General features: G+C 37.8%; 1 protein-coding gene across 1 annotated transcript in view; it reads right to left on the minus strand.

Annotated features, from left to right (window-relative positions):
- LOC139716615 (uncharacterized) overlaps positions 1–27,392 on the minus strand; it is a 192,753-nt gene that overhangs the window by 39,350 nt on the left and 126,011 nt on the right. The window contains exon 3 of the mRNA XM_071628142.1: positions 24,730–24,912. Within this exon, the coding sequence (XP_071484243.1) occupies positions 24,730–24,912 (183 nt within the window). The remainder of the gene's footprint in view (positions 1–24,729; positions 24,913–27,392) is intronic.

Here is a 27,392-nt window from a genome sequence, read left to right on the forward strand (position 1 = left end):
ACTTCACAAAACTTTACTTTTTGAAAAAAGTGCACATTTTTTTGACTTGTTGCTTATGTGTATGTTAAGGGCAATATTATTCCCCCTGCTTTCTGAAAAAGAGAAGTCACTTGTTCTGTTATACAAGAAAAGTGAAGATGTGTTGAATTTTTTTAATTCTTTTTTAATATCGTTGTACACATGTGACATCACAAGCTATGGTAGTCTTCTCATTCAGTCTTGACTGATCAAAAACTTCAAAAATTCATAACTTTTGAATGGATTGTCCGATTTTCCTCAAACTCTCACTGATGTGTTCTACTAATATTGCTGCATTCACAAAACTCACATGTCTATGAAAGTGAACTTGTCCTTTAAAGTCATATTCTCTTGCCCATTCTAATTAGTTTAGAATGATCTGTATTGCGATTTGATTCAATCTGTCGATCACACTTGTCATAACTAGGAACATTGTATCATGATGGCACTATCAGTATGCTTTTAAAGCTTTGCCAGTACATCCTTTCAGTATTCACACAAGTAGTATGTTTCCTAAAAATCAAAATGATGTATAACTAATGTGAAGCTAATCCAACTGTCTGATTGTTGTTGCCACTTCTGGAATTTTTTGATTTGTTTAGATGATCTATTGTAGGACCACATATAAGTAGGCCTACTCATCTTTTGAGCTATTACAGATTAGTGTTCGGCAGTGTGACTTTATTAGCGCTCCCAAGTGACAATGTAACAGCCACATTTTTGTTAAGCAATTGTCACAGTCTTAAAAAGTCACATCAATTTCTAATCATAGAGAAAATTTAATGCATATCCTAAATAAGAGTCAGCAATATCTCCCCGGGCAAATAATGGCTTCAAAAAATAATGCTTGCGTGACAACTCTTCTGCTGTTCGTTCAAAGACAGGACTTAATTTGGACGCTGTAAGAACTGACGGATGGATAAACATTCGGATCAAAAGTTGAAAATCCGGTGGTAGGTAGTTTTGATCTTATACATTGATGTGCATAATCTGCAATGCAAAGATGGCTAATGACTTCCCTTGACTCTAAAAAAACAAAGTGCAAAATATATATATATATATATATATATATATATATATATAGATTTATTGAAGATCATGACTATTTCATTAGCTTAAGTAGTAATGAAAGAGATAACATCCTCTTTTGCTTTTCATAAAATAAAAAAAAAAGAGGAGAGCCTTTGATGATGCAGGAGAGAATTTTAAAAGCTTTAAAATAATTACTTCAGCTAGTGTTATATGAGTAGTTTCTTTTCTATTTTGTCCCGCAAGACTCCCCCATCCTGGCCTCAATAGGTGGAGTCCTGCTGGAGCTATTTTTAACTCAACCGGGGTGGATATAAGAGCAAGGTTTGACGTACACAGAACTTAAAACTCGATAAGCCATCTTACATAGTCGTTTCCCCACAGTGCTGTCTGTCTCGATCCATGGTGATCCCATATGTCATTTAGCTTTCCACCTCACTTGAATACTGGGAAAGCTTAGGATATGGGAACCAGGATATAAGGAGAATACAGGCGATGGAAAGAACCTCCTTGTAGGAAATAGCTAGAATCTGTGATGGGTATCAGCCATAGCGATCAACAGGGATTTGTGCTCTACAATTCAAGGGTTCCCCTTACATTTCTTACATATCTGGGAGAGGTATGATGGGTGAGAAATTAGTTGGACAAGGATCAAGGGGATTCATCATTGAGATATCTCTCATATTGACTGATTCCAACCTTCTTGCACTGGTCTTTTTTCAGTATCATTTTGTAGACCATACCTTCAGAAATAGGGGCCTACATTCATTGTAACACTACCTCTCATTCATACAGTGATGGTGAACTAAATAGGCTACGACACCCCCTCCCCCAAACAAACAAACAAACAAACAAACAAACAAACAAACAAACAAACAAACAAATCCCCAAAACAAACAAATCCCCAAAACAGTCATTTTCAAGTACCAGACATTCAGTGGTTAAGATAATCTTCTCCAGTATTTGATTTTTCGATCAACAGTAGATACAAAATGCTCTTTAGGCAATCTACAGTACCTATCAGTCAGGACACAAATTCATTTCTGTATTACTCTTCCTAGAGCCACACAATAGAAATGCCATGAACAATCAATACAAACAGGTCTTCTGAGTGGAAAATACTAAGAGTTTAGGCCTACACCATGCACTGCTGCTTCATTCGGCAGGTAAAACAGTTAATCATTTAGGCACTTCGCTTTTAAATCAAAGGGTTGTGGGTTCATATCGTATTAACCCATATCGGGCCATCTACTGGATATTCCGTAGTTCGTTCGAACGCCGCAGGGGCCATATATGGAATATCCCGTAGTGAATAAAATGCCATATGAATGACGTCATATTCACTTCTGCTGAGTACTATGACTGTACTATGCATTGAATGGCAACATGTTATATACCATATTAAAGAGATTTTTTCCTTCTTTCAAATGATTAACCACTTGTCTATGTTTTTTTCATTGCTTGCTAATGAAGAGTGATTGTTTGGAGAGTTGTCTGTTTGTCGGCTTGTGTGCACGAACGGTGCTGGGCCACTTGGGTGTTAGCTTACATATGTAGGTGCGTTGGCCCGATATGGGTTAATCTTACTGACTTCTACAAATCCACAGGACAATGTATTGAAACCCACATACTCTGACCAGAGATATATGCATGTTTGTCAAATGGGGTGTCAAAAGTAATGTCGTTGAGTTGCTGGTTTTTCTTTTTTTTTCTGAATGGCATGATACCTGACTGGATTAAACTATCATAAAGAACATTAATCAAATGGCTTCTAAGACTAAAAAATCTGTGCATTAAGATATATGTGGCATCAAAATACACTGACAATAATTTCCATTGTTAGAATTAAACGGTATTTACAAAGATATGTGACTGTACGATGTCACTTATGTCTACACTCGGTACAGTATTTTCAATTACATCTGTGCCTCTTTGGTCCCTAATCCAGCAACAATCTTGAGATTTGGAGGCAACAAATCATGAATAAGTAATGTGTCATACGCCAACTGTCACTGCATTATTGCTCTCTATCTTCCGGGAGCTCTGCCACACATGTCCCTTCTTTTTTTTCCCACCTTATTTCAACCAGATGCAGACGGTAAATTGACTGCATCAGTACACATCTGCTGTTGTTCATTTATTGTGAATAAGGTTGGGGAGGGTAAAATGGTGTAGGTATTTGTCACTTTTCGTTCTTAGTTCCGTTCGAGTCTTGTACGACGAGTGATGGGCGGAGACATCAGCAAGCCATCATCAAACAATTATCTTTACCCTCTGTGAAATAAAAAAAAGACCCATTGCGATACTCTCATTTTATAGGGTAGCTCTTGCTTCCTTTTTTTTTTCTTTTGGTTATGGCTGCTCCCTACACCAACCTTAATTTGGTGAATAATAAACATCTTTCACCGACGGGAAGTGGAGTCAAAGCCATGGATGCGTGCGTCACTTCGCTGGGAGGTCACTGTTTGACGCCGAGACACACATGTCAATCATTCATTTCACTTGAGGAAACAGGCTTGCCATAAAATAGATTGGGGTGTTTCCGTGGCAACCGTAGCAAACTCGTAAATAAATATGATTAGATGATACAATAATTGTATTTACGAGAGAATGACAGAAAGTAGTTCCCTTCAGCCAGAAGGAAATTATTCATCTAATTCATTAACAAATAAAAACAAAAACAAATGGACTAGCTGATGAATACTTTCCTGAACTCCACAAGTTACTACTTGATCAGGATACAATTAATAAATGAAAAAGTAACAAATGTTTCTATTGGTCTGATTTTGTATTTGTATTCTACATATTACTCCTCCCATACACACACAAAAAAACCCTATCGAACAACGGCAAAAAAAAAAGAAGAAAAAATGAGGGGGGGGGGAGGGAACTACCAGGGTACTTAATGTACACAGTATGACCTCATAAATCGAAACATCTGCAAAGGGTCATATGAAACACATGTGTATGCCCCACTTTTGAAAGGAAACAGTCAATGAACATCAATTTCATAATTAGCCCATCAAGAGAAGTTACACAGCTCTGTTCCTGCGTAGTCCTTGTGAATGAGGCCTGTCTTCATCTAGCTGTATCCAAATGGTGCGATAGACATTGGAAAGCTCACAGGAAATAATATTCTTTCAATCTATTAACTCCCACATGTGATAATTTCACATACAAACTGTAGAATTGTTAGAGAAAACCTGCATCTGGTTTTTGACGTGTTGCCGTTGCCAATACAATCTGGATCAAGTACTGGTTTGAGACTGTATAGGATAACCTGATCTCAAAGTAGGCATGTCAGGAAAATTTGTAATTTGACAGTCTCTACATCTGTCTTGCTGTAAACATGGATTAAAAATGATACTACACACTGGCGCTTCTTTTCAGCACATTCAGCATGTTTCTTGTGAGTTGCTAATACTGCAAAAGCTCTGACGTAGACATGTACACGTAGAATTAAAGGACGTGAGTAATGCAAGGGCAAGGAAAAGAATAGAAAATTGCAATTCAAAAAAGACAAAAGAAGTGCTGGGTATGAAATCAGTTCATTGAATAGATGAAGCAAACATTTTCAGTAATAACAACATGAATATGGCCACTACGGACTTTGGACAGTATGTACAACACTAGGGGTTTTCTGTGCTAACTGGTAGTCAAAACACACAAAGAGTAAACCTATTCCTAGTGAGCTTCTAAAATCCCTCGAAACCTTGTGAAAGATCTACCACAATACCCCACAGGTAATGTCTTTAAAAATTCTTTTTAAAAGTTTTCTTCACACGCAGTATAATGTGAGAATGAAATATATCTGCTCTTTCTTCTTTTGTTTGTTACTTTCTGATCACAGATGATATCCTACATATAAGTCTGACCGAAAGTTCATTTGTATACATTCATTAAATATTTATTGAAAATCCAGTGTAGTATTTGAACTTTTGACTAGCAGTATGAAGTACTCATAGTATGGCATTGATTTTAAACTAATCTTCTGACATTAAAATGGCAGATTACCGCTCAAAAGCAGGAATTGTGCTGCATACCTTGACATATCCCTGAGATGGTGGCAAGTAAGTATCCAGGTAAACCATGATGGGCTCCGAGATTATATCAAATGATCCAATCACAGCGTCACAAGACTGGTTGGTATGGGGGGGGGGGGCAGGGAGGTGGTGGTCCGATGCCAAGATGCCAAGATATGATTGGCAGCGATCAAATGAAACGGAATCCACTCATGTGAGAATGAGCGGAGATGGTCTCATCGCAGAAATCCTGAGACGATATGACCGTAGTGCACAAGACTTCCATGAATGGCACAATAACAACATAAAGAACAATAGACCCCCTCCTGAAAAAAAAGTGTTGTCAAAAGCTTGGGGAAAAAGATATTCTCTCTCTTAAATCCACTGATTTCAATCAGGCGATGACAATTCTTGAGTCAAAACTTTCAGCAAGTGTTGATCCTCTTTTCAGAGGCCCCGCGCGTGAATCGACTCTTTCAACCTCTCGTTTGCAAATGAGCTAGTCGGCTTGAGTACACTCAGGGGGTGCTGATAAGACTTCATACGTGTGGTGTGCAGTTCATGCCTCGCGTTTGTGGGGAAGTGAGTCGTGCGAGTTAGAGTGTGTGCGTAAACTTGCGTGCCAGCGCCAACAGTGACGTCTGCAACCAACCACATAGTGAACCGCTGTGTGCTTGCATGAACCCCTACACTGGGGTGGGCTGGGGGGCATCTAATAAGAATTTCTTTGGAGTGTTTTTGTGTTTGTGAGTATGGTTATAAACATACTAAGCACTGAGCACCTGACATATAAAAGAAAAACTAAGAATATGTTATATATAGTATTTTTATATTCTACTCATCTTGTCAATGTACCTATTTGTTTGACATAGAACTGGTTGATGATATGGAAAAAAGGAGGAGATTATTTAACATAAGAATGGAAAAAGAAAGTTTAAAGTGTATAAGACGACACACTTTGTGCATATGTGTGAATGTGTGCGATAAGACAAAATTCAGATGTTAAGACTTGATGCAATTTCTGTCTCTCAAAACATTCTTGAGACTTATGACAAAAGTCATGCCCAGTTTGCTAAAAATACACAAATACACACATGCCCAGCAGTGCTGTAAACCAGATATTTTTGTGTGCATGACACTTTCGCAAATTTTGATAGAAGCAAAGATTCGTGACAGTGTCTTCTTCTTTCTACACAGTGCATTGAATGCCAGTAGCAATTTGCAAAAGTTTCATACCGCAAAAAAGGGCATCTGCTCCAGTTCGAGCAATTTTTATGCCACACATGTATCTGGTTTCACAGTATTACAGAAAGACAAACACAGGAACTACAGAGCAGGTGTATGTTTCTTTTTAGTTAATGTAGCACAGTTCTAGTGGACACAAGCTCGAACTACAGTCGGAGGAACAGAAAAGCTGTTTCACTCTGGAGGAACCAGATGCATACTTTCTTTTAACTCTGAAAGGGACTAGCTGTTGTGGACATGACAAATTTTCTGGTCCATGTAAGCTTTGATATTCCCCTGAGTCATGTGCATAAGATTGTGAAATATAATAAACTGACAGGCATCAGTGCTCAAACCACAAGACGAAGGCCTGCAGGCAAATTTTTTGCGCATCTGGCATGCATGTAAAGACGTACAGCATAATCTGCTGTCGTCCCCATGGTCCCTAATAGTAGCTTTGGACGGTTGACAGTGACTACAACATGACTTGCAGTGGTGCTGCTGCCATCAAGAAAGTCTGCCTGTCCAGCATCCCAATAATGTGAGATCCTTTTAAGTTTAAAGGGATGATACAGTTTTGGTTGAGATGGGATTCAGATTTTTTAATGTTTTTTTTGTTTGTTTTTTTGTGAGATAATGAGAAACCTCTCATGAAATATGAAAGAGCATGTATAATTCTATGAGGAATTCAACGTTTATTTCACGAAAATTGGTTTTTGAAATGGCTGAGATATCCAAAACAGAGTGATCCTAATAAAAGGTAGGACCCATCTTTTATTACGAAAGCTTTGTCTCACTTTGTTTTTGGATGTTTCAGCCATTCCAAAACCGATTTTCATCAAATAAACTTTGAAATCATCTTAGAACGGTATGCTCTGTTAAATTCCATAAGTGGTTTCTTGGTATTTCACAAAAAAAGTTAAAAGCCCAATCCTCATCTCACCCAATACTTTACTATCTCTTTAAGCTTTGAATTGTGTCTGATGATGTTTGGCTATTGAGCCATTTTTCTTCCTCCTTAATTTATGCACATTTCACCCCACCCCTCACACACTCCACCTTACAGAGTGGCACCCCAATCCCTCTAATTCCCCATCCTGTCACTCCTAATCCAATTTTTGAGAAAGACAAAATTTCCTCTCCTTGCGCTTCCATATGTCTCCTTGTGTTTCCCCAAACTCCTGAAGTACCAAACAGACACAGAAAACTGTGCTGCATCTTCCTAAACATAGACCGTCTGTCCCCCCCCCCCCCTTCCCAACTCCCTAAAGCTGGTTCTCCCCCTCACTCATTACCCCCTTTACCATCAACCCCATCAAAACACAAGAGTATTTTCACTCATAGACCATTTTCATGATACTGATCCTAAAACCTATCCTACAGCAGAGTTTACTCCTTCATTTGTTCCACTGACACCCGCTGCTCTGTTAACATCAGAAGTGGATGAGAGATTTGAGGGGGTTTGGAGGGAGATGTACAACACTGGATGTTTGCCAATTCTTTGAACTTCAAAGGAAATTAGATTCAGTCAAAGGTTTCTGTGACCCGATGTGAGTGGCCTTCAACAAATTGGTCCAATTAATAAAACGAGCATCACCTGCTAATTTCAGCACCCTATCGAGGATGGCACAGCCTAAGGCATTCTCTTTGTTTGCCTTCTTGCCCTGCCAAACTGCCTAATACATAGTTACGGTACAAAACAATTACTGGTTTTTGTGGGAAAAGATCTGAAGCCATATGATAAATTCTTTTTTAATGATAACAAATATTCTACTGATCCAAACCTGAAACACAAGAATTGTCCTATATTAAAATGCAATAAAGTCTAAAGAAATTCAAATGATTAAATCTCAACAATATGAGATTTTAACTGAACAATCACTGCTTTGTGGGTGCAGCCAAATTGCCCTTGAGTATACACTTGTTAGTACTAACAATGGCAGTGTCCAGGCTGGAGCAAGGGAAAAAAAAGGGAAAGTCCGATGAAGAACTACATTTCAAGCAGGATACTATTAATGAAGGTTGGAGTGTCCGTTAAAGGAGTCACTTCCCCTGTTCGCAGGAGTGCGATGCCTGGCCAACCGATGGAAGAAGGAGAATCGACCAATCAGAGAAGGGGCTCTTCCTGGCCACAGCAAATCACTTCCTCTTTTCGTTAGAACCCGGGCTGCCCTAATCGCCCTCTGTGACATCCATTGGCCCCCCTATGCGGGATGCGATTATCTCACATTACACCACCCTGGTAATCTTTGATTAGCCAAGGAGTGGTTGACACACCCTTTTCCATCTTTTGATCAGTGAGAGTGTTAATGATGACATAATAAGAGCTTTACCAAGTGTCCTATTGTCACCGCGGAATTTTAAAATTTTTTCCATGAATCTATTCACATGTGTGTATGAGTATTTTTTTCTTTTACCTACATATGCACTTCAAAACTCACTACAACCAGATAATATAACAGTTCAACCCAGGTGATGAAGTCACTAATAAATATGTGTGCAAGTGCACTGAGACATCCATACTCCCACACATACACATACGTACACACCCCAGCACATATGCCCACACACAACTATTTTAACAATAGAGTGCTCACGTAATTTTCATCTCCACTGGGGGGGGGGGGGGTGGGATCCACAGTGTCTGGATGGCAATGACCCGATACGATGTTTATGGCCCTTTGTGGGCTCTGTGGTGAAAGTCAGCTCTTTTTTTTCATGGCCCATCTCCCCTACCAATAGGCCTACATCTTGGGCCCCTCTTCCACATCCTCTTCATTTCTCCCCATGACTTCTGTCTGTCAGAAAATTAACTCGAGTCGGGTCAAGCTGACCTCAGGATTGAGAGGTGACCTGGTTATATCCTCTTTGTTGAGGAGCCGTTCGGGTATCAGTCGTTACATTCACTAGCTGTTCGTATACTTTAAGTCTAGGTCGAAAACTTAACTGCCACTGGGGATTCCCACCCGTAGTTTCCCTCCGTGTGGACACAATAATCAACGAGCTTGTGAGTTAGTGTGAACCTCTCTTCTCATTTGCTTCCGGGTCAAACTGCAGCTGCGCTATTTTGTATGGGCATAAGGTCATAGCGAAGACTCTGCACTTCTGAAATAATCATCGAGCGGGATTCGCTCGTAAGTTGTATCTTAAAGTTTAGGTGTGCGTGTGAACCCGCGTCATGAATTCACACATGAAGCTAATCATCGACAGTTAAATTTTCGACCTAAACTTCAAGTTTAGCAACTGCGTGTGAACATACCTAGTGTAAAAGTGAATGGGTCTCTCAATCTTGTGGCCTATGGTTCAAATCTCTTGGTGGCAGTGGTCCCTTAAGTTCCCACACACTAGGCACTCTTTCCACATTACTAAGTTCTTCAGAGAGGACATTTGAAAAAGTTATTGGCATTCATGTCAAACAATCCAACCATAAAGATATACCATCATTTCAATTGGAGATGTTTACCTAGTGTTTAGCCAATCTATGCATTTTCATCCTGAAGCATATATACACTCCCTTATGCAGGTTTGATAGAGGAAACAAAAATTTAGAAGCAAAAATCATTAAACATACACATATCATTGAAATACATAAACAGATGATAGTCGCACACGGAATTTAATCAATTCTGTAAATGTCATAAATTACTACCAAACTACAATGAACTCAGGTATATAAAATATCTGATCAGAATGACCTGATTTTGTGCCTGACAAAATTATGCATAATTTTAAAAATGCCCATACATAGTTTGTGCATTAGAAAACATTTCATAAGAGCCTTTAGCCTAGCTACCACATCCCTTTCAAATTCTAACCCACTTCCCTACTGTACCCCTCCCTTTCCCCTCACAGTCTTCAAATCTTCAAAGAGACAAAGTTTAAAGCTAACAACACATGCTTACTTCATAATGACAATTAGGTCGGTGCCTAATAGACAACATGGTGGTGAATACGCTATAACACACCTAAACTGTTTGAGATACGACACGTAAGGAGAGTTTGATGTTTTGATGGCGTGAGGATCAAGCGCGAGCCAGCAATTGCCCCCCTCTCATGTCGCTCCCCCTAATTTTAGCCCTCTCCCCCTTTGGACCAACTGGCCTCTGTCAGCTATCATGAAAACTTCCTCCCGAACCATCGCTCATCTGTCATTGCAATCTCTCCGAGTTTGGGAGGAGTGGTTGCAACAACAGCGCTCCGCACAAACAACCCAAATAGCCCCCTCGCTGGGTACCTCTTCTCCATAATATACATCCACCATCTGAGATACAGGAGGACACAACAATATTTGTATCATGCCTGTCATCAGCAGTAGTGCCCTCATTTTGAGATGTTCTCGGCGCTACGGGATCAAAACATTTCCCTTTCCATCAAGAGCCATTTAGCATCAAATCAGCTCAAACTTGACTGATCTGCATTTGGTTTACTTTATGGCGATCGTATCACCAGTTTGTAGGAAATCTGTTCTTGACAGCTCCATTAGACTGAAAATGTTTTTCTTTGAAATATTTGGTTGTTGATAAACTAATATCAATTCCTATTTGCTTTATTGAAAATAGTTTTTGTTTACTTTAAGATATCTTGCTGTTGACAAACATATGACAATTCATATTTTCATTAACGAGAAGGGAGCAGAGATGTGGAAGATACACTAATAAAAGATGATGATGGTGGTGACACATGATGAACTTCTTGTACACTGAAAAGTGACAATCTACTTGCAAATTTGTCAGCACATTGCTCTAAATGAATGAATAGCACTACCCAATGTTAAAAAGAGTGAAAGGACTCAGAAAACCGCAAAGAGGTGTTTCACTGTGACTCGGTATGATGTCATGGGGTGAGTCAGTGTTGACTTCATACAAATGTCTGACGTATTTCCCCCTTACCGATACATTACATCACTTTTTGGATAAAGTACATGGAGACAGAGGGAAAGTTTTTAAATTGAAAAATGACACTTGGTGCAGAAGATGAAAAGAACACAAGTACAATTGTCTTGCAATACATTATTTGCAATATTTTTGCATTTTGTTCCAGGGTGGAGGAAGGGGGGGGGGGGCAACTCAGAACTCAGAAGCTGGCAGGTTCAGTTTCAGTTTCATTTTTCATATTTCTGAATGAAAAATGTATGATATATAACAAAATATAGTGATACATGATATCCAGCTTAGATATGAAATAAAACATTACTAAGGCAAGGATGATTCCAAAAGTCCACAGCAACAGGTATAAAACACTATAGCTGTTAGCATTATTTTGTCTATCATGACATTTTCTTCTCTCTCTCTCTCTCTCTCTCTCTCTCTCTCTCTTCTTTTTTGATGAGCTTGGTCCTATATCTTGGCTTAGCTCAACTCGCATTACTGCTCTTTATTTTTCTAATTTTTTATACATTCCCCTATTGAAAAAAGTCTAAGAACTACTTACCAATTTATGGTAAGCTTTCATATTATTACTTGAGGTGCACAAAATTGTGGTGAGAATCTACCGCATATGCAAGAACCACCTTTTAATTTTAGTATCACATAATAAACTACAAGACTACTAGATGACCATCTTTTTCTGCATACACATTTGTTCATAATGACCAACCAAACAATTGCAAGAAAATGAAAGGAGTTAAAATTTACAGTAAGCAGAACAAAAAAACAAACACAAAAAACACAAAAAAATGAGGAAACGTTACTTTCTTTTACTACAGATATGAGTTCAAAGATCATCTTCCTCCACAGCAAGTATTAAATGCAAAACATGATAATGAACATGACTTGAATGAAACGTCCATCTGTGCAGTTAACTGCGCACAATAGAAATGCAAGGCCAGGACAGGACACTCCCCCACCCCTCTCCCTATCCCCACCCATCCCCCTACTCCATCTCCTTAGCCCCCCATGTAATGATGGACCCCCCTGTTCTTCCCTCTCCCCTGCATCCTCTTCTTGCCACTCTCACTTAGCATCATCTGCACCGCAAGTCTGGGATCTCCCCGACAAAAGCCCGCCGACACAACAATTTGTTCTGCCAGATCGGTTTAATAGATAGAACAAAAGAAAAAAAAAATCACTGAGATAAGATTGTTCTTCCCTTCCTTATACACTGCAGACAAATCATCAGGAGTATTGTGGTATACGGGTCCTTCCTTTCATACAATATAGACCAAAAAAAGGAAGAAAGTACTAATGAAAAAAGAAAGGGCCAGAACTTTGATCTCCACTTTCGTGCATGCAAAGACACATATCATTGAGCACTTTTGTCCTTCTTTTCTTTTATACACATGGGAAGGTAATATGGGAGACATGCTGACACTTGACAAATATAAAAAAACCTGAATATATTACAACACAGCAATGACAGATATGTGATAACTGAACCCATATGGCTTTGTGTCACTTTTACATGTAGAATCTATTCTGTCTTTGAAGAATTAATAATGATACCAGAACTATACTGACTAAACGGTTAAAATTCAAGGACTTTTCAAGGATTGTTCAAGGACTAATTTTCATATTCTTGGTCTAGCACTTACCAATTTGAAACTCAATAGCCAGCATTTTTTTTTAATGGAAAAATACAAGTCACAAGCAAAACAAGCTACAGATACCTGAATTTTCATTTAAAACTTATCTACATGTTGCAAAACAGTCTAAGACTTATATGAAGCATTTTTTTGATGTATATTTCATGACAAAATAACATTTTCAACATTTTTTCTTGGTTTATGATATGATAAAGCCTTATACTGAGGGTATAACCTCTTCAGTCTTAGCATTGCTCTATCAAAGGGCTGTGCCACTGTTAACATTCAAGCAGTTGCCTGGTACCAAATTTTACATCTGGGTGTAGATGCAAGGGACATCCAGGGTAAAATACCACACCTAAAGATACGCACACCTGGTGGGACTTGAACTGAGGACCCTCTGGGTGAAAAATCCAGGGCCATATTCACTATACCATAGTGCTCCCACATTGGATACATGCATGCATGCACGCTACTATTTGCTATTGTTCCATCATGCAACAAGTCGATTACACTTGACTCTCTACATTTATTCAATATTCAGCACTATATCTGACTGGGAGTAGGGTCTAAAGTTAAAAAGTCCAGTTCTCCACAGAGAATGAACGTAGACTCTTTCATCATTGATTTTACAAATCCAAAAGGTGAAAGAAAGATGCAAGATTCTGGTAAAAGGTTTATATAAATATTACACTTAAAAAAAAATGTATCACCTTCAAGTGGGGAGTGGGATGTATATAGTGCAAGAATATACATCAGGTTGAATCTGTCATGCTTAAAAAACCCCAAATATTACTCATGATCAAATCTATTGGATCATTGTAGAGAATATGCAACTAGAGATAGTTTGTAAAAAATAGTCTTTTATTTCATTTAGCCAAAAAATTCAATGCCTATTTAATTTGTTATAGAAGTTTTTTTGTGTGTGTGTAAATGATGGAGACTACTATCGGTAAACTCTTATGGCTGAACAGCAACCATTGGCAGAGCCATGACAGACACAAATTTTATATTTACATATTGCTAGTGCAGGATATTCATAAAGAGTGCTTTACATTGAACACTTGATTTTTATGTTTGAGATCGAAACACACATGTTATTATATTTTCTGCAAGACCACAGCAAGAATAAAAAACCCCACATTACACCATACAAGAAAATATGAGGTGAATTTTCTTTTTGAATGACCTAGATTAAGTGTGTTATGACTCAGATACTAATAAGAACAGTAAATCCACAAGCTATGCTCAGCTTTCCATTTAATTCTTCTCAAATTCTGTCCATGAGCAAAAGAGATAGGGCACTACACCTACACAGAGTCACAAAGAGATACCCCGACTCACGGAAGGGGTGTACAAGAGTCAGGAAGTAGGTATGCAGGAGGGTGGGGGGGGGGGGGGATGGGGGAGGGAGAGTGACAGGAAAATGGGTCCCCAGAAGAGGGGGCAGGACAGAATTTTGAAGTCCCACGTCACTTGGGGTGGCTACGGGCATAGAACGGTGACATCATGTCACATAGACAATCCAGGGTCATCGGAAAAGCGCAGAGGAGAAATCAAAGTAAGGTTACTTAGGTATCATCTTAAAGGATATGTAGAATGCTCACATGTACCCTCTTACAGACAAAATCACTTTAATGCACAATTGATCTTACACACTAAGACATCCAAATTCATTTTCCCCAGTCCATTACATTCCAAACTAATTATTGTTTCTTACATGAGCACCGAGTCCTTGGCTCACATACACAAATATCTTTCCTTGTAGTCTGTTATTCCTTTCCTTATGACTGAAATTATTTAGAATAATGAAATAATGTACTTCGCCTCAGGAGTTTTCTGGATAAAACTATGGGCAGAGGTGACTCCATAATATGACTATTGGAGGCACTGAGGCAAATAGTTTTAAGAAATCAAAAACTCTACTAAATTAGGCAGCGCATACTTCTTTTATATTTTTGGATTAAAAAAACAAACAGTAGAAGGGAAAAAAATGAGGCAAGAAGTCACGTGGTAGATGCAATGCTGTGTAGAGGGATCCTACAGTGATCTTACAAAGCGTGAGATGATGTCACAATTGCTTTGTGACATCATGTAACAAACAGTGAACTTTGGAAAATGTCATCATGAAAAAGTGACAGTTTCCGATAGTATTTCATGGAGTGTTAAACATGCCATCATATTCCGAATTAGATCAAAATAGATATCATCTAAGGTGATTTCTAAGATTTCCCAAATATGCTTCCTTCAGAAATGAGTTATGATATTCTTGCAAACACATTTACATGTAACACAGGAAATATAACGTCGCTGGGGCGACAAGACCTCGTATCTACAAAATGTCAAATGTTCAGGAGAGCCAAAAAACATTGCGGCCAAAGCACTATAGCAAATGGGATCACTTTTCCTTTGACATGCCATGGTGGCTTCATTTTTGGAGTAAGACAGTTGGGATTTGGACAGGACATCACTAAACCCATTATTTGACTATTAATCCAAAAAAGTCATTTTCACCAAAATTGCAGATACAAAGTCTTGTCACCCCAGCGACGATAAGTCTTTTCTTCATGTAAACCCATTGTATTTGTGGGCATTATTTCCTAATGTAACCAGAAAGAGTGGAGTCATCCTCAGTAAACACACTTACATGTATCTGTAATGAAACACTTATCTCTGTGAATGCTACAAATTGGGCTGGTTTGACTTTGAAGTTCAATGAATAGAACAGAGCTTACTCAATTACATAATAGGAATAGAAACACAGAACTTGAGGCAAGGTAGGCAGTATAAAGCCTTACCAAAAGAGAGAAAACAGCTTCTGCATGTGTCGCTTGGGATATCTCTCATGACATATTACACCTATATCTACAGTTTGTGCCCCCGTCCTCTCAAATCGTTATAGAGGAAATAAACACCCTCGTTTGACCAGACAGAAAGTAGACATGCTAGCAGCTGAATCAAAATAACAACTGAACTTGCTTTTTGCAATTGAGATCCTGCCCCTCATAAAAAGAAAAAAAATGAAGAAGAAAACATATCAATATGAATAATACCACTTCCTGGATTTAAAGGTTTAAAGATTCCCTATGGACATATTTTCAGTCTTTATAACATCTTGTCTACCTGTATAGAGAAGTCTTAAGATGAAGAGCCACAGAGACAAGGAGGAAATGACTGAAATTGAATCAGAAGTGTTTGGGTTAGAGTCTGACAGTCTGTGAGGAAGGGTATAGATGAAGTATCTGAGTGTGTGTTTAGTATTGTGGGAGGTGGGGTGGGGAAGAATGGTAGAATGGGTGGGAGGGTAGGGTGGGTAGGAGGGTAGGGTGGGTAGGAGGGTGGGGTGGGAAGGATGGGTGGATAGGAAGATGGGGAAGATGGAGAGATGGAAGGGGGAGGGTGGTTATGGTAAGGAAATCATCAAAAAGTCCTAACCTAGCGGAACGTGAGGAGAAAGCACGTGCTTGCCCGAGTTACAGGTCCATGCTCCCCGAGACGGCAGGCACGTGACTCTATTTAACCCCTTCTCTGTCAATGAGTCAAATGTGCACAGATTTCAAAAACATACCTACAGACAAGAAAGTAATGTGGCAGGCAGAGGGTTAAGAGTAAAGCAGCAAAATGCTACCAATATGACAGAAACCTTTTCTGTTGAAAGTAATTCTTTGCTGAAACTACATCTTATTGTTGGACACTGAATAATTAAAAAAAATGCCATATCATACTAGTGAAAAATATGCAAACAATTAAAAAGCCATGTTGATATGCTTTTAATTTTAGCTACTATGAAAAATACTTTTGAACTGCATAGACAAAATGTATAATGTTACAGTGGCTGATTTGTAGACAGAACCACTGGTTTGAAAATTAAACTTTACATTATTTCTACTGGAGTCTGTGGGTTTGAGAGGAATGTTATTTCTTGTTTTAATAAGTATATGTTTTAATCTTTTATTCAAACACTGGTACAATAAATTTGATTAAAATTCTTTTCAGTCTCCTGATGTGTCACCTGATAACTTGATTTCATGGCATTTGTATCTAAGCAATTTATTGCAATCATTCCAAAGGTTTTTCTAAAAGGAGTGCATGCAGTCATCAAGTAATTACTAATTGGAGGATATAAGCCACAATACCAGTTTAATTCCCTTTGCCTGAACATTCACTCACAGATAATCTGTAGGATAAGATCAAAACATGACAACTACTTCAGACTCTCTTCAGACTCCGAAGTCATAGTAATTGGCAGGCAAATTCAAGTTTTTTGTCTGATTCCAATCTGCACATGAGATGAAACAAGCTGATTACACTGCTAGATGAGGCTGAACAAATTCAGTCATAGCAGCTGCCTTTGCATTCGCTGTCGGCATGACTAATAGCACACGGCAATATGCCACCACATGGTGGCGCTATTCAACTTTGAAATTACCTATGTGATTGAGTGTTCACATGGACCTGGATTTGAGCCTTTCAGAGCAAGCAATCACATCATCTACCGTAACAGAAAAGACAAGTCCTTGTTGTCATGGCGATAAAAAAAAGGGTTGCAATTTCACCACTGATGTCATGGATTAGTCTTCAAAAATGTATATTTTTGTGTGGATTATCTGTGATGAGCTGTCTGTTGTACAGGTAAAAAAAATAAAACAATTAATACGCTGACATGTAACAATTTATGATACACCTTAGACTTAGTGGTTTTTCCCCCCTCTTACTGTAGATCGGTAATGGAGGCATTTATATCTGTGGCTTAGCAACTCCTTATCATCTGTGGCACAATCCTTTCACAAATATTCAAATATATTCAGGTGCTACAAATTGTATTTCCAATCTTAATTTGACAAGTGTGATTTGAAAACTCGTAATAATGGGTAACAGCCTATGAAGTGTTTTAGTTGTCTGTAATCTGCTAAAAAGGTATGTAAAAAAACAAAAAACAACCACGTTTGCTTAAGCTGACAGTCTTCTTAGCAGTAAGGCATGCAATACTCTTTCTTTATTCCTCATGTAGGGCTAATTTTGTTTTCTGACTGATTGTCCCTTCTAGTTCAAACTTACAACATTTCATGATCAATATCAGTAATCTAAAAATAGTGATGGTTTTTTTTATAATGATCCATACATTTTCATTATCTAAACTTTATTGGGCAAACTTGTGAAAATCAACATTGGCCACTTCTTTATTGTAGATCAATGATTTCCCATCTTCCTTATCAATCTGTCTTTTATGTGGTTTATTTTGATTGACAAGTTTGGAAAAAATTCAGACTGAACAAATGATCACTGACACAAAATCATGAGGTTGAATCTTTCTACATAATACAGCTCTCAATTTTGAGGCTGAGTTATGGGTCCACTTTCTTTTTAAGCTAAGGGGACTGAATAGGTTTCTGCATAGATTCAGAAAATGCATTAAATCTTGGGAGTGGAAAAACGGTAGTCTATCTTTATGGACTTCTGCGTGCAGTTTCTGAAGTAAAAAGCCTCTTGCAAATTTCATGACTGGAGTGAAATAAGATGGTCTATGCAGATATGAAACATAAAATACCGGTATATTGAATCTTTTGTGCCTTTCATATAATGCTTTTTTATTCTTAACATGTGTGTCTATGGAGAATATATTCACAGGTGTGAGGCCTTAGCTGCAATGAAAGTGTACAGAACTGCTCCATCTGTAGTCCATACAAAGAACAGTTCCTAGCATCCCAGCATCATAATATGGCATACACTCAAAATGTCAGTTGCTCTGTGGTCTTCAATACTGCTAACTTAGTTTAGCTCTTTGAATCCCCTCCTTCCCTCCCCATAAAATGGCTCTCTTGGGTAGACACGTGCCGTATCATTATGATCACCGCTGGCTTACCTGTTCAAAAGGTGCAATTCACTTCCAGTCAGCTGTTCTGACATTAAACTCCAATCATTCCCACGAGAAATCTTCCCCAATTCTCACCTGCCGTGAGAACTTTCTTCATTTTTTTTCTTACCCCTTTCTGCATTGCTCTGGCTGAAATGTGAAAGAACGGGACAGTGTAAACACCTGCCCAAGCAAGATAAAGACTTCGTAACTGCTGACTTTGCAACTTTTGTGTGAATTGTAATGTCTCATTTTGTTGCCCCTGATTAGAGTGGATTGCCAAGATGAGGGCTGTCTTGACCTATTCACAGCAATTTGTAAGAATATTTGGGGTTCTTGCTTCTGGGCTGACAAGCACAACACCTGATAAAAACAAACAACAATCTTCATCTCTTGAATAGATAAAATAATAGATACAGTGTATATCTGTATGTGTTTCTATGTTTCTGTTTCAAATAGCTGAAAATAATCACACTTTACTCTTTGTTAATGCTTTTGACTTACAAGTTTGCTCAATGAGGTAAAAACAATATTCATAATGTGTGTGAGTGTGTGTGCTTTGGTCTTCAGACATGGATTAAGATGAAAATCTAATAAGCTTTTACAAAGGAGACGACATCTTTAGCTGTCCTTTCATAAAGAATAACATAATACACTTTATTTCCACACTTTACAATCATTCATTTATTCTGGTTGTCTCAATGTCTTTTCTAACTCCCCCCCCCCCCCAAAAAAAAAAAAAAAAGACAGTCATGTTCTTTTGCTATAAAATGTAAAAAAAAACCAGCAAACCCATACTCAATATGAAAATAGATAGTAGTTGCCACCAAAAACTCTATACTTTACGACGCAGATCAATAATCCATCTTTAACTAACCACACTACCATATATGATGATGCATAGTACCATTTCTGACTATGCTTCACAGTATTTTGGGACAACAAAGAGAGAACAAATAATATGCCCTTGTGCCCTAATGTGAAAAAAGAAAAATATAAAAAAATAGAAATAACTAGAAATGTCGCTATGGCGACTGGTATGCCTCCGCCATAATGCATAATTCTCCTAATAGGTCTAGATAGTACATGTGGACAATGTGTGATTACATTTTCACAAAACTGGCAAAATATTAAAATGACAAGTTTGTCAGAAATGTGTTGAATGTTCACCTTCCTTGAACTTGGTTTAATTGGATGAATAGGAGAGCATGTATTTGGGGATTTAAGGACTTTAACTTGACTTTGACCCATTCATACATTTATGCATTGAGTAATTTTCATGGTACCGGTATGGAGAAAAAGTGCAATTTCTGTACTGAATAGTAAATTGTTACCATGTTCATCTGGCCTTAGACCCTAAAATTCATAAGATAATCACTTTCAGGTAGAACATGCATAGATATGCAGTAAGTTTCACGATAAATTGAGCCACTTCCGAGATATGGAGGAAAAAGTTCGTTCGCACTTTCACTTGATCTTTGACCTTTTGACCTTTGAGGCAATAAAAAAAGAAAAAGAAAAAAAAACTCTCCAGAGAATTTCTATTAGGTTACACATGCATACACCAAGTGTAAAAAAAAATACTAATCCTGCTGGCATTGCATGAACATTAGGGAAATAGTAAAATCTTGAAGTGTTGCACTTGACCTTTGACCCCTGACCTTTGACCCCATGAACCCTACATTCTCTAGATAATCACTGCCAGTCAGTACATGTATATATACTATGTTCCATGAAGATACCTTGAACAATTTTCCAATTTACAGAGAAAAAAAAAGAAGTTTTAATACTTTTACTCGACCTTTTGACCTTTGACCTTTGACCTCATGACCCAAACTTTCACTAGAGAATCTAAATTGGGTAATACATGTATACACTAAGTTTCAAGAAAATATCTTCCGGCATTGCATAGATATGGTGGAAATAGTGAAATTTTATGTATTTGACCTTGACCTTTTGACCTTTGACCTTGAGCACGTGCACCCAAAAGTTGATAGGCACAACTTCACCCCCTAATACACATACATGCCAAGTTTCATTAGGATACCTCAACAGCTTTTGATAGTTACCTTGTCCACAAAATTCATTACGGACGGACGGAAAGACGGACGGAAGGACGGACGGACGGACGGACGGACAACCCGAAAACATAATGCCTCCGGCACCACTTCGTGGCGGAGGCATAAAAATAGTATATAATGCTTAATCATACATGGATCCAGTGAACTATGACACAAGTTCTTTTTGGGACAAAGAAAACATTAATGTACCCTCTATCTATATCTGAATCAGGAAGTGATTTAATCAATTATCCAGGGTTTTAAGTGGATGGGAGCAGATGGGAGGGAAGGTAGGAGTGGAGAAGAAAAAGGGAAAGAGATAAAGAGAGGTAGAAACAAAGAGAGAGAAAAAAAAGGAAGAGAGAGGGGAAGAGAGAGAGAGAGCGACAGCAAGGGAGTACTAATTTGATATAATTTACATACATGTATCCCTCTTTTCCCTCCAGATGAAAAAACAGCAGGGTATATTCACTAGTGAGGACCATCATTCATACATTCTACAATATTGCTGCTACAGGGATAACATGACTAAAGCCAGCTTGAGGTGTTTTACGATTATGCTTATTACAGTATGCACCAACATTCATTGATACTATGCTACGAACACAATGATTAAATGTAAATATCTTCTTATAAAAATAAAATGGGCAATTTACTGCTTACCGAAGCAGGGTTGCACAAAAAAAAAAAAAAAAAATACAACGCGCACAAGAGTTCATGAAAATGCTTAAATCCTTAACATCACAGTATACAATACAGCAAACTTGTCCAAAAAATGAAGGAATGAAGAACTCAGAAAACACTCAAAATGCAAACCTTTCATTTCATTTAACCTCTTGAAGACTAGTCCTTACATGGGCAGATGTCTATGGGAAATGCACCTTGTAGCAAAATCAGCCTGTCTTCAAAGGGTTAATTGGTAAAAATGGGAAAAAATAGTTGGGAATTTTAGTGGTTAATTGATATTTTCTTTTTTAGGATTTAGTTCTTTTAGAGCTGATGAATCACACTGTCTAACATGTGTAATTGACATCTGCTTGTAATCATCTCATGAAATTCATCTTTAACACGCAGTATAAGTGTTGCTGGAGCAGATATTTTTGAGTGAAAACTTATACATAGGCCTATTAGTCACCACGGCTATCTATATATAATGATGAAACATGTGACCCTGATGAGGCTCTGGTGTTCAAACAGTGACGCATTGCTGGATACACAGCTCTATGCCAAGTGTGATTATGGTAATTTACTAAAGTCAGAATATCCCAGTCCTTAGTGCCTGAATTTTATCCATTGGTCTATAGACCCCAAAATACCCTCCTAAAATGCGCCTGTTATTTTACATGATTCTTGAGCTTTGAAGAACATCAGCCTACGTGTTGTTGCTACAATAATGCACCTGAAGGATATGAGTGTGAAATACAACACCTTATTAGAAAAGAAAACAAAAGTAACAACAAAAATGTGACAGACCCCTGGATGAACTTTTAAACTTCTGGCCAGCAAAATTGCTGATTTTCATTTTGATTTTTTTAGGCTGAGATTGATGTAAATACATGTGCGCCTATGAGTTGAATTACACTACATTACAAGATAATGAAAATGACACTGTGCAAATTAGACCAAGTTAAAGTTTGTATCACATTATTCAAATGAAGATCTGATGAGCTATAATCTTTGGGAAACTTCTTAAAAGTTTATAGAGCTACCCAAATATCCTCTAAAGGGTCATTTCCACAATACAACATCTCAATTCTTAAACATGTTGACATGCTTTTGCTTGTCCTTATTTCTATCAGACTTTGACATTTGTTTGACATTGGGATATAAGTATGCAATGTTAGCTTGATAAGTTCATGACCAATGCAGCTATAATATTAATTCTGAGAACACATAATATACACATAATTCACAGAACAAACATAAACTAACAAAGCTCCTAATTCCTGGAATAGCATGCAATAGCTTGATATGTACATGTAATATGCTAACGAAGCCATTACTGTACGTATAAGCTGATATTTTCGCATACACATATTTTCGCGAATGAGGAGGTGACAGACATTTTCACGAGATGTTGTTTTTGTGAATTGACACCAAGGCTATTGTAAGTTTGCTATTAGCCTAGCGCATGACGACATTTTCGCTTGTTGTTAAATTCGTGGTCCAACTGTGATTCGCGAAATTCTCGAAAATTAAACCCTTGCAAAAATAACAGCTTATACAGTTGTAAATCAATGTCTCCATCACACATAATTATGAAGAACATGATAATAGCCATTCATTTTCATTCCAGAGATCTTACGTGAATACTCCTTGATAGAATCTTGTGTTCCAAGCATTAAACCTGACATTCTATTCTTTTATCTTTTTAGGCTGGATTTTTATATTTTTGCTGTTGTCAGATTCACAGGGGCTGCTCGATCTCCAGGCCTAGCAAGCTGTAAATGGAACTCAAAAAAAGGGAAAGGAAGTGGGTAATTCATGGTTTCCATGGCAACCCCTCTCCCCTGTATTTCCGGCTCAGACACATCTCAGATCACATACTCTAACCCAATATCTGCTGCATACTTTTTAAACTTTTTTTCTCCACTCCTGTCGGTCATTGGACACTTCAAAATTGGGGAATCAGGTTAAGTTGTAGCTGTAAAATGCAGTGCGTCTATAAGTAATTGCCTCCTCTTTTAATCCCTAGTAACGGAGCTTTTCCTTAGTTCCCAACAAAACTGCACATAAGATTTTAAAGCAAGCAACTGTATAAAAGGCTTCATACAAGCACAGTTACATAGATTGAGACGCTTTTATATGATCTTCAAATATCAATTAAATTACATTTACATCAGGAATATCATAATGTAAGGAAATAATAACTCGCACAATGTGGAAAGTCTATAGCCATTGTCTGTGACAATATGGACTGTAATCACAATGTAAATAATTAAAATGGTGTCCATAAAATAATGGTAATAAAGACAAGAGAAATGATGCCAGTAGATTAAAAAATTGTCACTGTCATTTCCCTACACCTTATTAATGCAACAATAATTGTAGCAAAAATGATAAACTTAAAAGAAAAACATATCCTTGCAAGGTACACTCTTCTCATGTAGAAGAGACTTTAGTATTTATGGAAACAAGGTGATAGCAATATCAAATCTGATGTCAAACAGAATGTGACCTCATTCATCATACCATTTGTACGTATTTCAAATAATGCAAATAAAAATCTATACAATGACATTTCTAAAGCATAGTTCTACCTGAAGAGATATGATATCATAACCTACTGAAACACTTAGCAATGATGATCAAAGTAATATACATACCAGGTGTTGTGCATGTGTGTCTGTGTGTAAATCTTTATCCCTAAAGAGATGAAAATTTCCAACTGGATTAGAACTGAGTGAACGAACTCAAAATATTATTCATGTGTTTGTCTGTGTGTTTTGTTCCTTTAGTTACATGAAAAGAGCAGCAATACACCATATCGCCCAAATTCCATCATCCCAGTTAAGCAAATTGCTTATTTATGATGGTCTCCACCATCTGAAAGATATGATATTTATTTATAATTGAAGTTTGTGTGTAGACATAAACAAATTTATTTCTCAAGTAGTACTTTCATTTATTTTTAGATAAGAATGTTGCTGATTTGCCATAATGATTTTATTAGCAAAAGTGGCAAACAGTTTCTCTGCATCAATCCATCTCCATGAAGAGATATGATATCAAAATCTCCTGACAAACTGGGAGATGAAAATAGATAGAAAAGAAATCTCAAAAAGAAAAAAAAAATAGCTGGAAAGGAAACAAAATACAAACATACATTTCATTGAATCTTCTTCTGAATAGATAGATTCATAAACTTCAACACCCTTCCTGAGCCAAGGATTATGTACATTGCTAGGGGGTTTTCTGTATCAATCGGCACTCCAAGTCAAAAAAAAAAAGGGGGGGGGGAGGGGATTTCAAAGAGTTGAGAAAGAGAGTTGGGCAACTCACTCTGGAGAGACAGCGTCTGTTCCTGGAACAGAGCCGGACCAGCTTCTGCTCGGAGTTGGAGAGCTTGTTTGGGTCCTGGTCCTCATCATCAGCAGACCCGATGGTGATCTGGCTGAGACGTTTGTATTCATGCTGGAGCTTGTTGATAGCTTCCTGCAAGGCCTGTGCTGTAGCCTTCAGCTCCTGGTGAAGGTAGAGGGAGAGGGACATGTTAACAAATCTATCAAGATTTACATTCTTGTAAATGATATGTATCAAAGAGAAGTTTCATTGTAAAGCGAGACATTTTCGTGGCACAAAATTTTCGTGAATAACCACTGGCATTCAATGCATATAACATAGATAAGAACTTTTGCTTGCATTTTAATTTCCCAAATCTAGGCTCACATGAAATTTGCGAAATTAAGATGCACAAAGAAATATCTGGTTTTACAGTAACCAATTTCACATAATGCAGGAATACAAGAAGAACGCATCAGTGAAGTTACAGGAAAATACAAGAATCCGTCCAAAAGCTTTAAACTCTGCAATTTTTGGCTAAATCCACATGTCATCCATGCTAGTTCAAAAGGGTAAGGGTGATGTCACAGCAGTGGAACAATCTCAAGATGTGAAATTCTCATTTTTTTCAATAAAAAAATATATATTCTCTCAACTTCACAATGATATATGTGGCAGGACAATAGAATTTCCCCTGTGTCATACATCTGAGGTATGTTAAGTGCTTTTTCATTCCAGGAAAAAAATTGAATAAAACATAAAGTAATCTAGAAATGTTAACATAAAGCTGTTTGAGAAACTTCGCTATGCATCGAGACATCATCCATTCGATACCGATGTCTTGCAATTTTTTGCTTTTTTTTTTGCATGCTAAATACACAGTCTAGATTATATAAGCTCGACCCATATGAGTGTATCATAGTGCAGGTTTGGCAAAATTTGTCACAAATAGGGTTGTCTTTCATGGTTATATAGGAACTATACAGTATATATTATGGTCTTGCGCAGTAGTATATATACACTGTCATCTTGTCAAGTTAAAAAATGCATCTCAATCACTCCCTTGCAAGAAGTCAAGTCTGCTGAATGTAAGATTTCACCCACTGAAGACTTGTCCTGAGTATACTTGGGCAGGTGTACATGGGAAATATGTGTTATAGCCAAATCAGCCCATCCCAAATGGGTTAGGCAGCTATTTTCACATCATATACAGATAACAGCTAATGCTTCCCGCTAATGCGTATGTCTTATTTTCGTTCAAAATTGATCAAACATATCTAAGGATACATTCACATGAATTCATTTACCAAGCTGATGTATTTTTCTGTGATGATGGTGACCAGTGCATATCATTCTACAGGGGATGCAATAAGCTGTTTCTATGGCTGTTATTACCAATTTCTCTGTTTCTTCATAATGCAATATCAGCTCAAGTCTACTTATATATTTTTGTTTTGTGTTATTGTTTGTTGTTGCTGTATCTTACTATGTCTGTCTCCTTTCGTAGTTAATTAACTTTGCATTATAAAATATAATGAAATATAAATCATGATTTATTGAAAGCGTAGAAATAAAATCCTTCCTGAAATAAGGAAGCAAACCATAGATGCAATATAAGCAGAGTTGGGGTGACATTCTGTAGCACAACACAGAGTACCATGTGGCAAAGTGAAAGGAAATTTGGAAACCTGACCTTTAAAACTTATTTTAATATGGGGGAACAAAGGGAGGGGGGAAGGAACTTGTAAGGGAAGGACTGGCATGTCGGTAATAGATCCTTGGGGAGAGATTTTAGCCATTGTGACGTAGAGATCCTGAATTTCCTCACTGAAGAATGGAGACAAGACAGTATGGTCTGAGATATGGATCATTTAAAATGTCATGCATGCATGCATGCACACAAGTGAGCCGCAGGCAGGCCCTAGCAACTATCTACTTTTTGCAGACTATATACACATACACACACCCAAAACATAAACACACCCGTGTATATTTGCCCGGAAGCTTCTTGCGATGCATTCATACAATGCTAGCCTACATGTACAGCACATTGTTTTTGGTCATACACACATTCTGCTGCCCAGCAAACTGTGTGACTACTCTCTTGTCCAAATCTCTCCGCACTTCATTAGAATTAACTCCCCAGGAAATTCAAGTTATGATCCTATTTTTAGGAAATCCAAGCCCCCTCCGGACAGGGCGGAAGGTATCGATGAGAAAGAATCTTGCGTGTATGCATCTATTTCATCGCCATGCCGACCAATCCCTCCCTCTCCCCCCTACCCTCCCCCTCCATCATTGTGTCTGGCTACAAGCCCAGTCCAAAGCTCTTTGGTCAAAAGAGAAGAACTAGCAAGACATGACACAATGGAGCATTTAAAACCATTACCTCATGAGTACCCGTCTTGACAATCCCTTTTCCCACACCACAGGAACATTGTTGGCTAAGCTGTGTCTCAACCGAGACAATGAAATGAAGTAATTGCTAATACATAGAGAAAAAAAATCCCCCTCCCTAATTCTTCCTAATTAATTTATCAGTTAGCAACACTTCCCTATGTACTGCATCCATGTCCACATAATTGCAGTTTTGCTGCCAACCCAGGAGAAATTAGAGCAGGACCATGACGATAAATCTGTCAGAAATGATGAAAATATGCAAG

This window comes from Diadema antillarum, unplaced genomic scaffold, assembly GCF_040938485.1.
Source record: "Diadema antillarum isolate AM-2024a unplaced genomic scaffold, OU_Dant_1.0 scf00000068, whole genome shotgun sequence".
Lineage (NCBI taxonomy): Eukaryota > Metazoa > Echinodermata > Echinoidea > Diadematoida > Diadematidae > Diadema > Diadema antillarum.